Source organism: Triturus cristatus, chromosome 4_2 (genome assembly GCF_964204655.1).
Source record: "Triturus cristatus chromosome 4_2, aTriCri1.1, whole genome shotgun sequence".
Lineage (NCBI taxonomy): Eukaryota > Metazoa > Chordata > Amphibia > Caudata > Salamandridae > Triturus > Triturus cristatus.
In genome coordinates this window covers 697750543-697763704 of record NC_140586.1, presented here as the reverse complement: position 1 = coordinate 697763704, position 13162 = coordinate 697750543, and the positions used below count along the sequence as shown (strand labels likewise).

General features: G+C 42.9%; 1 protein-coding gene across 4 annotated transcripts in view; it reads right to left on the bottom strand.

The window, feature by feature from the left end:
* The window catches only part of USP24 (ubiquitin specific peptidase 24), a 2082369-nt gene that overhangs the window by 1922096 nt on the left and 147111 nt on the right, over positions 1-13162 (bottom strand). For all 4 annotated transcript variants that reach the window (XM_085602520.1, XM_085602518.1, XM_085602517.1 and 1 more), the window contains exon 5: positions 7254-7376. In XM_085602520.1, the coding sequence (XP_085458646.1) occupies positions 7254-7376 (123 nt within the window). The remainder of the gene's footprint in view (positions 1-7253; positions 7377-13162) is intronic.

Genomic DNA, 13162 nt, shown 5'->3' with positions numbered 1-13162 from the left:
GTGCTTGCTGCCTCGGGGGCAGCCGAACTAAGAGTTTCTCCTATTTGATAACATGCAATCGGGGATTAGGCGTAGCATTGTCACTCACAAGTGCTTAGCCACCCTCACTTGTTCGATTACTTGGAATCTTTAGTATTAGGATCATCTCGTTGTTTGGGAGTTGGGGCGTTCCCCTTGGAAAGATGGAGGGGATGGGAGGGCGTGGGAGGGGTGTGCTAAGTTCACAGAGTTGTCTTTACTTTGTAATTTGTAGACATGCTCAGAATGTATATACAATGGATTAGCTACAAATTTGGAGAATGATACAGAGTAATAATCAGATTGACAACATGGTACTAATGTCTTGGAATGTACGGGGACTCAACGATGCACGTAAACAAAAACAAGTCCTGCATTACCTACAGCGTCAAAGTTTACATTGCCTTATTACATGAAACACACTTGCCACTGCATAATCCCCCTAATTTTGGTGCCAGTGGTGCCCAAATCGATATTTCGCGAGCTATAGTACATACTCTAGAGGGGAATCCATTCTAATACACAAGCGGGTTCCATTCCGGGCGGAGGAGGTTTATTCGGACCAGGCGGGCATGTTTCTGCTGGTAAAGGGATGGCTATTGGGGAACACCATGTTATTTGTTAACGTGTACACCCCAAATGTTGATGATCCAGAGTTTTTAATAGACCTACACGCTAGCATTGACAAGATGGGGGCAGACTGGGTATGTATGGGAGGGGATTTGAATATTTTATTGAATCCAAGACTGGATGGCACAGCCAAGACAGACATGAAACCTAGGGCCAGGCACACATTATTTAGACTAATCGACGACTATCAGATGATTGATGCTTGGCGTCACTTACACACAGACATGCCAATGTACACACATTACGCGGCCCCCCATAACACCTGGACCAGACTAGATTACTGGTTACTAACCCCTAACGTAGCTGCATGGCTTGGCGAGGTAAGTCGTCTCCCTCATACTCTGTCAGGCCATGCTCTGCTAGTGATAGGACTGAAGGTCCCGAGTTCGGGTGATCGAGCCGGGCGGTGGAGATTCCCCGAAATGGCGCTCCACGATCCAGTGTTTGAAGCCAAGTTAGGTCAGGCCATAGACTAATACTTTGAGCTAAACACGGGCACGGTGGACACTAAAGCCATGTTATGGGAGGCATTTAAAGCTTACATTAGGGGGTGGTGTATATCGAAAGGGGCTGGAATTCTCAAAGACTTGCGCAACACCCTTTCCAGGATTGAAGCTCAATTGATGGCAGTAGACGCAGACCAGGAGGCCTTCCAGATGGCTTTGGGTTTTAGGCGCCGGGCGGCTCTCCTGGCCGAATTCCATGAGGTCGCGGAGCAGGAATCCAATAACACTATTTGGGCAAATATGCGATTGCCAGGAGGTATGGTGAGGGAGAACGCCCAGGCCGCACGCTAGCTAGACTGATACAACCCAAAAGGGGCCCTACATACATTACCAGCTTGATCAGGGATGACTGTGGAATTATATCAGATTGCGAGAGTATAGAGAACAAAATACTTTCATATTATAAAGATTTATATACTACTAAAGTCTCACCAGATGCCGCTGCCAGTAATAGTTACCTGGATGAAATCGCTTTGATTTGGCTGGAGAATGCTCATAGGGAGTTTCTGGCAGAACTATTCACAGTAGAGGACGTGGTTCAGGCCATAGAGGCAATGGACGGGTCTAAGGCTCTGGGTCTTGATGGCTTCTCCAGCAGCTTTTATGAGGTATTTAAAAAAACAGAGGCCCCCCCTCACCTTATAGATGCCTATCAGGAGGCAATAGATACTGGTGTGCTCCCCCCGACCTTGCACAAAGCCGTGATTACGCTACTCGCCAAAGAAGGAAAGGACCCCTGGAATTGCAGCTCGTACAGGCCGCTGTCATTATTGAATTTCGAAAAAATCCTGGCTAACATGTTAGCTACTAGACTGTTCCGGATTGTCCACCAACTGATATCGCCTGCACAGGCAGGCTTCATCCCACATAGAGCCACTGCACTGAACCTCCCCACCCTGTTTGCCACTCTACACAGGATTTCACCCACACTCCCAGCAACTGTGCTAGTTTTAGATGCCGAAAAGGCTTTTGATTCGCTAGAGTGGCCCTTCCTTCGGGTTACGCTGATTAGACTGGGGATGCAACCGAGGTTTATAGCAATGGTTTCGTTATTACACTAGCGTCCATCGGCACGGGTTCATGTGAATGGTTTATTGACGGCTCCCTTTACGCTCTCGAGGGGGACGCGTCAGGGGTGTACACTCTCCCCGTTATTTGTCATAGCGATGGACCCTTTGGTGCGTCACCTCCAGGACAATCATTTTCATAGGGGCATTTAATTTAAGACGGTCCCGCTGTTGATCACACTATTTGCTGACGATATCATTTTATATGTGAGACACCCTGATAAAAACTTGGGGCCCCTTCTCCAGGAGATCAACCGCTTTAGTGCCCTGTCGGGTCTGCACATTAATGAGGGTAAATCAGAAATATTTCTGCTGACAGAGGCCCCTTGTAATCGGAACACTGAGTTGTGCTTGAGGTAGGGTGACGACTCAGTGAAATATTTGGGGATATGTGTACACAGGGATCTGGCTTAAATACTTCAACTTAATTATGGTCCAGCAATGGAGAAATTGCGTAATAAAATTGAGAGATGGCTCAAGCTACCCATAGCGGGCAGGATAGCCCTGATCAAAAAGGTTGTTTTGCTGCAGTTTTTATACTTATTCCAGAATATCCCAATACCACTATACAAGCCCTTTTTTGCCACGCTCCGCTCCAAATGAATTCGACTGGTGTGGGGTGGCAAACAACCAAGAATTAGTTTGGCATTCCGAACTTCCGCGTTTATTATTTGGTTGTTCAGTGCAGCTTTTCTAGACACTGGTTTCACCTTGGCTCGCAGGTTACATATTTGCGAACGACCAGGGGTGTGGAATTTATTAAAATATCTACTTGTCCATGGGGCAGGCTGCTTCATAAATCTACTTGTCCTGTAACAAAATCCACTTGTCCCTTTGGTGCCATGTAGTGTGGCGACAAATTATTGCAGCAATCTCATTATATAAGAGCTCTTATATAGCCTCTCTGATTATGCCAGGCCTCATACCATAGTGATGTTTGAATACTAGCAATTCCTTTATGTTGCCACGTTTCCGTAGAACTACATAGTGGGACTGAAAGTATTGGAAAGCAATAGTTCCAGGGTTGTAATGCTCTTTTGAATGTGAGCAAACCTACTAACTTGCGTGTTTTAAGGGTTTTCAACAACTCTTCTGTAATCTTTTCCCATACTGGGAAATTTACTCCTAACAATGGCAGACGTAGACCTTCTTCCAGAGTTGGGGAAAAAGTGGTTGGAGGGAAAATATACTTGCAAACACTCATGTTTTCGCATGAGCAAATCTACACATGTATATTTGCTCATACTAAAATGCAGCTCACAAATATTTTCTAGGAGTAGAATTTCTTGCTCTACTTCTGTAAGTTCTTGTGAATTCACGAAAGCCATATAACTGCCCTTAATGCAAGGACATATACCAAGGGTGCACTTTTGAGACTTTGGCCCCTAATTTGGTTTGGCGTTAACCATGACCTTTTGTTAAATCTCTCACTCACTCACTCTCACTGTGAGTGTCGGCATTCTGCTCTTTCACAAGGAGTATATCGGCATACAAAGTAGTTTTGTTCAGTGCCAATAACTAATGTGGCAGTGTGTGCTTATTTGAGACCAAAAACAATGTTTGCTTTTGCTAATGTTTGTTATAATGGTGAGAGCCCTGCAGCTCACATCAATAAGGTTTTACAAAAAGCATGCCAAAACAAGTCACGCATTGCCAAAACTAAAAAGCTGACCGCCAATTTCAGACCTACTGGCTTTGCCAATGCTTGTTTATTTTTATGATTCCCATCATCTTATTAAAACTGATTACACTGATTTTCCAATATGAATATTTTTGGGAAACACTAGCGTGCATCAACACATTTTACTAAATGATGCTGCAAAGAAATGGTACCTGAAACTTTACAGTAGTTTAGCAAAAAATAATATTTTCCTACTTTCATTTTTTAAGGAACATTTTATATTGAAAGCAAGAATCAATCATGCTTTCAAGCTACTGCAAATATTTGCCTTTAATCAGAGAGCATTCTGGGAGCATTATGCATAGCCTCATATTGCTCAACTTTGAAACAGTGTTATCTTTTTTTATACTGGAACCACTGTCAGTAGTGCAGTCAGAACTTACATTTACTGAGAGCACTCACCCTAATAATAAAGGCTTTCAATTAATGAACCATAAATTGAAGTTTGAACAGCATTAACATATGCACACAAATATTAACTTAACTGCAGGCAGTGCCCTTCCCTGATCCTTAATGTGGTTCTGCAAAGTGGCAGCCACAAGGTTTGTGCTGTAGGGGGTTGGGCCTACTTGTCCCAAGGACAAAATACACATTAAAACCGGTTGCCCTTGACCCCAAACAATATTTCCTGGGCGTCGGGCTATAGAAATTCCACACCCCTGCCGAGGCACACTTATCCCACCCCTAAACCCCTTGTCGGCACTGCTACCGGTCGGTGTAAAACGGGCCCCCTGGACATACAAACGCTGTCAACGTCTAGCACGGCCTGGATGCAACTCGCTCGGGCGACGAGAACACAGCAGCTGCACTCTTCAGCGCTACCTCTTGCAGGGAACATTTGGGTACCCATCACCGGGAGGTAACGATACAGCGAACCCTAACCAAATTTAATGGACTACAATTGGGGATGTGTTTCCAGGTGGACACATTTTCCCGTGATGAGGATGCCCAGTTTCAGGAAGCCACGTTCCTGGACCAGTTCAATTTGTGTAAGTTGCAGATAGCAAATAGATCACTCGTTCCGAGTTGCCCCTTTAGAACCACTGGATTTTCACCCACTGACATTGCTTATCAAGGATATAAGCGGAAAACATCTCATGTCTAGGATGTACAGGGCCACAGTGGCCATGCTTCAAGTCAGGGACGAAGGGATACGAACAGCTTGGGAGCGCGACTTTGGAAGCCCCCTCACAGATGCTCCGTGGCATGCATGTTGCAAGCAAACACGTAAAGTTTTGTTTAATCACAAACACAATTTATTACATTTTAAATTTCTATGGCGAGCATATGTTTCCCCTGCCAAGATTCACCGCATGGATCTCTCGTGTGCGCATACCTGCCCCAGATGTGGCGCCCTGAAGCTTGATTTTACGCATATGGTTTGGACCTGTAACAAAGTGGCACAATCCTGGACCCAGGTTTTTAATGAAGTATCGAAAATGACTGGCTTGGGCTTCTCCCCTACACCAATGCAGGCATTGTTAGGATATGTGCAAGAGATTGCTAACCCGTATAAGGTATTTAGTGCAATAGCATTGTTGTTAGCCAAAAGAGAGATCGCAGTTCATTGGGGGAGTAAATACTCGCCGACATTGAAAGGTTGGATGATTAGCATGTCATACTGCAATTACCACCAGTGAGTTGTATGCTCAACTGCAACATCCGGTGTCTAGGCCACTGGATATTTGGCAGCCCAACCGCTCATACTTGTTGGAACAGACTTATGTAAGTTCTCAGACGGAACAGGGCACCTGCCCGCAGGAAGACCTGGGTAGCGGAGTTGCCCCAGGGATGTAGGACAAAAGGTGTATATAAAAGAATGTGTATCTGTAGATTCATGGCTTGGACATTTAAGTTGTATTATACAGGATTGCTATGTACAAGTATGGACCACGAAAAAAGCTGAATGTGTTGAGCATGTCTTGAAATGTAAGTCATGTAATTTCTATAAACTTATAAATAAAGGTTTAAAAAAAAAAAGTTTAAAAAAAAGTTCATGGATGAAAAGGTTAACACCATAAGACAAAATGCCTGCTTGTCAGAATGGGAGGTATGTAGCCTTAGAAGGGGCCAAAATAGAGAACAGCAAGGAGTAGTACAGCTCAGAATTGGTAAATGAAACAAACCCAGGAGCGATCAAAGATAAGCAACGTTGGGACAGGTCAATGCAATAACGGACATGGGACTCATTCAGCTTAGAGACCTTCTAAAGATCTTGGCACCAAACTTGATTTAGCTTTGAAAATTAATCATATCAATTCCTAATAGGAAACTATAACCATGGCCATTCTTGGATATTGATGCTGCCAGATTACCAGAACTAAAGGGACAGCCCTTTGAATGCAGACACAAGCAGGAGTTTAAGATCCTTTGTTGGTCTCATTTGCAGGGTCAGATTTCTGCAATTCTCATCGGAGAAACTACTAAGATGATCGGAAAGGCAGTTTGAGGCACTGAAGTCAGGCTTCATTAGAGAAAGACCAAACAAAAGCAGAGAATGGAAAAGACAGGGGGTTAGAAGTTGCATAGGCAATGGGGAGATTGTCAGATGTGTATTTTTACCCTCTGCTCACCACCCACCTCAACCTTCAGCACTACCATTCTCAATTACAGCCAGCTAGAGACAGTGAGAGCAGTTATGGCCGTGATTGCAATAGTTTTACTATTGCATGATAATCTTGGTGTACATTAGGCAGGTGAGGACCAATATTCTACTCTTCTCTGCCCCATTTCCATAGTTTGCCCAATTCTTCTCATCATGGAGCTTTATGTGAGTTCCTGAGTGAGGGAAATGATTGCAAACCTCGGGTCAGGTAAGAAGTTACCTACAGATATGGTGAAACTCAACAGTGAATTTAAGGACACAATGTGATCACTAGCTAAGGAGCAGAAATATACAAGACAGTGACTTCTATCACAGACATGGTCACTTGTAAACCTTCTTACCACCAGTCCTCAAGGTCAACATCTTCACAAGTCTCCACCATGAGCCACCACAATGATACTTAAGCCTCTATCCCTCCACAACTTGGGAACCCTCTGAGGTGCTCAAGGGAAGGCAGGGGTAGGCTTTCATCACACCTTGAAAACGTCAGATAATTTCTTCCATGTCTCCTCTTTCAAACCCCCAACCCAAGCTTATGTGAGATAGAGAAGCATCACCTGCTCTCTTCACACTTATGCTGTGCTATTTGGCATGACTCTGTCCAAGCATGGTGGATGCAAACCAGGCTGGAAGTGGAAACTGGGGACCCACGAAAGACGGTGGTATAGTAGGAACCACCTCTTTGATGGAAGAAGAGTCTTTATTCAAATCTTCTCTTGCTAGAGAGAAAAAATATTTAGACCTACCTTTTGCAAACTAGATGTTGGTGAAACCGCATACATATTTCCTTCTCCAAAAACATCAGTCCAGCTTCTCTGACATACTTTCATCCGATTCTTGAAATGGTATTCATTGTCAGGATTAAAAGCCTGCAGTTACATAAAATACACCCATAAGTGACATTCTCCCTAGTGCCACAAGTACTTCATCTAAACAGGTTTCAAGGGAAATTTTTTTTTTTTTTTTTTTAAATCTTTACACTTTGGAGGGCCCACGGTTAGTGTACAAAAGGATAAGCATTACTGTGTTCAGGCAACAAACAATTAAAAGCTATGCAGCACTGAACAGAGTTATTCCAATGAGAACTGCATATAACTTTGATGAGAAATTACTATACAAATGCACTAATAAACTTCCAACAATTCACATAATTAAAACAGAAAAAATTTAAGGAAACTTTCTGAAGACATATCACGTCACGTAACTTTAAAGTAAAAACTGCAATGCCACTTTTTACCGGCCATGATATAGACTAACCCGATCTAACATTGCAAAGCAATTGAACTCTCAGGTCAAAAGCCTGACTTAGGTACGCAAATAGCTGCACTTCGAAGAGTTAATTTGTGGAGTTTTTTCACAAAACGTGAGTGTACATATTACCTAGGAGTAAATCTCGCTGTAGCAAGGAATGAGTCTTACCTTTTGGTAACAGCTGCAGGCGAACACTCACCACTGGGCCTACTTTTAACAAAAAAATGGACACAAGGCCTTACCCCATACTCCGCTGTATACTGAGTTTCTAAAATTTTCTAATATTACTAGCATAAACCTCAAGATTTTTCAGAAGCCTTGTGATTTTAGTGAACTGATGGCACAGACCTGCAACGCACTCGGAAAATGGTTCCAGCATCGAAGGGTGAGCTTAAGTTTGTGAGGTTTCCAAACCATTGCTGTTATTCTATTAAAAAATCTCCACTGCCTCGTGTACATTAAACGCGAACGTTTGTCATTCTAAAAAACTGGGTTGTGGTTCTAAACAGTTGAAGCACTAATGTGGAGGAATGGTCAGGAGCCAAGAAAGTAGACGTGCTCTAGCTCAGAATAGAGGAGAATGTGGGGGAAGCTATGAATGTTTGGAAGGAGCTGGTGTGTTCATTTTTATGTCCCTCACTTGTCCAGCCAACACAAAGACAAATGTGTGCTCCTCTTTGAAGACATATGGTTTTAGATGCAGTGGGTACAACTAGGTTACCTTATGCTTGAACTCTACGAAGAAGACTGCTGTTGCCTGAAAGTGCTAGACAGCAAGCTAATGATTATGCCTCATTGTATTAAGCGGTTTTCAAGTTTGGAAACAAACATTTTTTTAAAATACAGCACAAATTAAGTTAGCCAAATGGAGGGGTATCCTGGACTATAACCGCACATTCATCCTATTCTAGGGGTGGCTATATGGTTTGATAAGCATGTCCCCTTCAGGTTATCCAAGATGGTTCAGGGCTTTGAAGGCCAGAATATAATGAAACATCATACTTTGCACTAACAGGAGCGGTTTCTACATTATGTATATGCTCCTTGAATGTTTAACTTTTTCCAAATCTGGAGTTCTGCATCTTCCCATGTCTGGATATCCCAATAAGAAGGGGTGGAGACTTTAATTGTGTAACGTCTGGCATGCCCGGTAAATACCCCCTTGGCCAAACCTTGTAACCCTACTTACTAGACAACTGACAGACATTGTACATCAACTGGGATTATTAGATTTGTAGTAGAAACCAGTACACCTGGTAGTTGTCAAAGTGAGGTGACCTAGTATGGACAGACTAATGTTCAGGATCTGCTCTTATGATGTTCTACCTGTTCCAATTCAGACCCCTGTTTTCACCTTTTTATTTCTTTTCACAGCTATGGAGAGCGACGGGTGGGCACCCGATCCCCACCTGCGCTGCTACATTAAAACACACCCTGGAAGTGCATATCGCAGGAACATAATACTTAAGGGGAAACCTTCACCAACTTTATTTTTCAAAAACTTTGTCTAATTTTGGCTGACAAAATTAGAAACCTCGGTCTAGAGGACATAGATTGTGCCCAGGGAGACACACCCAAATTGTGATGTGCAGCCATTTATGAAACCTTCACCATGACATGGGTAAATAGTATAATATGGAACGTGAGAGGCATACACACACAAGCGCAACGTTATTCTATATACTTATATCAGAAGCACAGATCCACCTAACAGAAACGGAGGCCGAACGCCTCCAACAACGCTGGTGAGGACAAGTGTTTAGCACTAATTTCTCATCTCTGGCACGAGAAGCATTGATATGGGTAAAGGTGAGAACCCCATATGTGGTAGAGGGGGTGCAGGTTGAGGAGGGGGGCTGATACGTATTCACGAAGGGCAGACTAATTGGGCGCAGCATCCTGGTGAGCTCCGAGTACGCCCCTAACACAGACCAAGCCTCATTTTTGCCCAATGTTCTATCCAAATGGAGCAGGATCCCTTGGTTAATAGGAGGTGAATTCAACTCTGTACTCAATGTTACTCTGGACAGATCATTCGCACCTCAGACACGCACCACGGCACCTAGAATCCAAATTTGGAGGCTCAGGATGCAGTGATAAGAAGATGGGTTTTCAGACTGACATGGTTGAGACCTAGAAAGTCTTTATGTCACTGTGGGACAGTATTCTATCAGACTGTGGAATGAGAAACGGAAACAAAGGTGTCTGAGAGGGTTGCATGCATCAGTAAGATATACGAGTTATATCAATAGCTGAAGGAGGATATTTCAAAGAGAAGAAAATTATTGCTTTGGAGAGTGAGATCATGCAAAAACTGAACTAAAAGTGGACTTGGTTGACTGGAATCGTGAATGGTGAGCTGCATGCTTCTTTGAGCATATTTTCAGACACGTCCTTTCGGCAGAGGTTTGCATCTATGGGGACCAGTCCAGGATAATGTTGGCCTGTTTGCTGGAGAGTGAACAGCCCAGTCTCCGAATTGTTGATTGGGAAGAAAAATTACCAATCAATATACAATATATACAACGGGTCATTAACAAGATCTTAAAAGGTTTAATTAAAACCATACACACACCTTGATGTCCCTAACCCAGGTGAAATTTGCAACTATTTGGAAAACATAATGTTGCAACGGTTAACATCAGGAAAATAATTAGTACTAAACAACTCCGACTGCAAAGGAGTGCTGGCTTAATGAACCAAATCAAAAAAGGGAAGACTCCCAGTATAAACAGCCTCCTTGCGGAGTTTTATCATGCATTCCTGAGACTTTTACTATCGAAGTCCATTGAGGTTTCTAATGAGTTTTTCGAAATTGAATGGCTCCCCTAGTCAATGAAAGAAGCAGTCATTATGGTGCTAAAACAAAGCAAAGAGCAGAAGGTCCAAAGTCGATAATAAAAGCAGATGCGAAAATCGTTAGTGAAGCTCCTGCAAGAAGATCAGTGATGTTAACTTCTGACCTCACACATCTCGACCAATCCGGCTTTATCCTTCACGGCAACACCATGCAATGCAGCACCAGATGGATCACGAAAAGCATTTCCTTCATGTACCCTGATTTCAAAGGAGGACTCAAGGATAGAGGAAGAGGATGCACCAGGTAGAGAGCTAAGGCAAAGAAGAAAAGAAAAGCAAAGCCCGCTTGAGAACTCGAAAAAAACAGCGATAGAACAAAGCGTGGAATTGAATCTAAACTCTGAATTAAATTTGGAACTTTCTGCTACACCCGCTTTGTCGATGCTGGACCTTATGTTAATACTACAGAGAACTCTACAAAGTCTTCTAGAAGTCACGCTGACAAACAATGACATTTTAAAAGTACAAAAAAAAGTACCTAGCTAAGCTTGGGGGTGAGCTACAGGGGATTAGATGCCAAATGCCTTCTATGGTAAGACCTGTCCCAGATATCGATCCACAGCCTATGGTAGAGGAACACCTCAAACCAGCTGACTTATCTAAAGAAAAACCGGCGGTTTATATTTCAAAATGGCCAATGAGAGTAATAAAAAGAGACGGGGGGTCTCTAGATTTACGCCAGCAAACAGAGTAGGGCGAGTAGCAAGGAAACCATTAAAAAAGGGGAGTAACAAGATAGTGAAAAGATCAAGGGCGGTCGAGGTGAGGGTAGGGTGCAAGAAATAAAGGCACTCAACCCCATCAGGAGTATAATGAAGAAGAAAATCCCAAAGAAAAAAAAAATAAGGGTGCAATTAGATAGTAACCCAAGTACGCAGGAGAAACAAGTTGGGAATAAAACCCCAACTCAGCCTAAATATCCCGGTAGTTGCCTGGGTCATGGCTACGGAGGAAGCCTTCAAACCGGGAATACTCCGGTGGTAGGAATTAGTAGGCCAAAAAAAAAAAATCAGATAAATAAGGTACATATGATACAACAGCAGGCATTAAAAGGTCCAAGGAAGGAGGGTAAGTGGTTATACTTTGAACCAATACCAACAGGTAAAGGGGGTAAGAAGTTAAGGAAGAGGTTGCCGCTAAACAGGTCACAACTTCTGCAAGTGTTCGCCAAGTGCCCAAATTTGAAAGGTATAGGGTCAAATGATTTAAGACAAGTGGGATTTAGGCAAAATATAGAAGGAAAGGATGTGACCAGAGTATTGATGTACTCGGACCTGGTAAAGATTATGATTGAAAAAGCGGTGAGTGAGGTACAGAAAGAAGGGATACGGATACTATACGAAGAGGAAGTGCAAATAGAAGTTGAAGGGAAAGAGCGGCACGATAAGAATTTCTTAAGGTACCATGCACGATTAAGAAAGCAACAGGTAAGGACAATTGACAAGGAAGAAGATGAAGAAGTTGACTTGGGAAACCTAAAAATAGTAGTAAATAATTGAGATGTGGAAAATTGGTGGGGAAACTGGAGCCAGGGATTATGCAACGAAGGTCCCTCAAACAGGTATACTGAGGGACGTGGGGAGGAAGGATCCTTAGATGACGTCGAATAGGTAGAGGGCATGCCGCATGGCATAAGAATAGCTTCCTGGAACATAAATGGTCTCGGAGATCAATCCAAAGAAGAAAATATAAGGGAATTAGGAAAAAAAAACGAGATCATCCGTATCCAGGAAATTTGGCTATGCGGCAAGACCCCGACATTCGTTGGCTTCCGCCAGTTTAATCGCTTAGCAAAGAAGCAAAGATGTGGGCGCCCAGTGGGGGGAATAATGGCATTGCTATCAACCAAAATAGTGAAAAAGGTGATTGAAATAACTGTAAAATGTAAATGGCTACTTGCATGTAGGGTAACTTTATCTACCTCTGACAAAAAGAATACAATGGTGCTGTTAAATGTGTATATGAAATGGGGTACCAGAGAGAAATACGTTGTCGAAATGGGGAATTTTAAAGATGATATGGGCACAATTTGTGAAAAATATGGTATGGATTGGATACTAATGGGCAATTTTAATTATAAACTGGACTCAAAGAAAGTAGATTGTTGGTTCCAAGAATTGCTGGAGGTTTATGATCTAATACAAGCAACTTTCCCAGACTGTGTATCTACATCCAATGATATTCAGCTGGGAAATTATTTGGGGACTAAAAGCCTCTTTTGTCTAAATGGAAGATCAACCTAAGACTGTCCAGCAAAGAAAAACATTTAAATTAGGTTTGCAAAACTGCCCAATAGATTATGTATTTACGACACCCTGGTGCTTCCAACTAATTCAAGATTTTAGGATTACTAATAGAGAAGGGAGTGACCATAACCTCTTATAACTAGAGCTCCCAAACGTACATTTGAACCCCTGTAATAAAGTTATTGAACAACAGGTGGGATACCCCAGGCGGAGCACCACAAGACTAACAGAAGAGTATGTAGCCCGGCTAGTAAAATTGCAGCAGATCTTATATCTGGGCACATTAAGCGGCCAGAGCT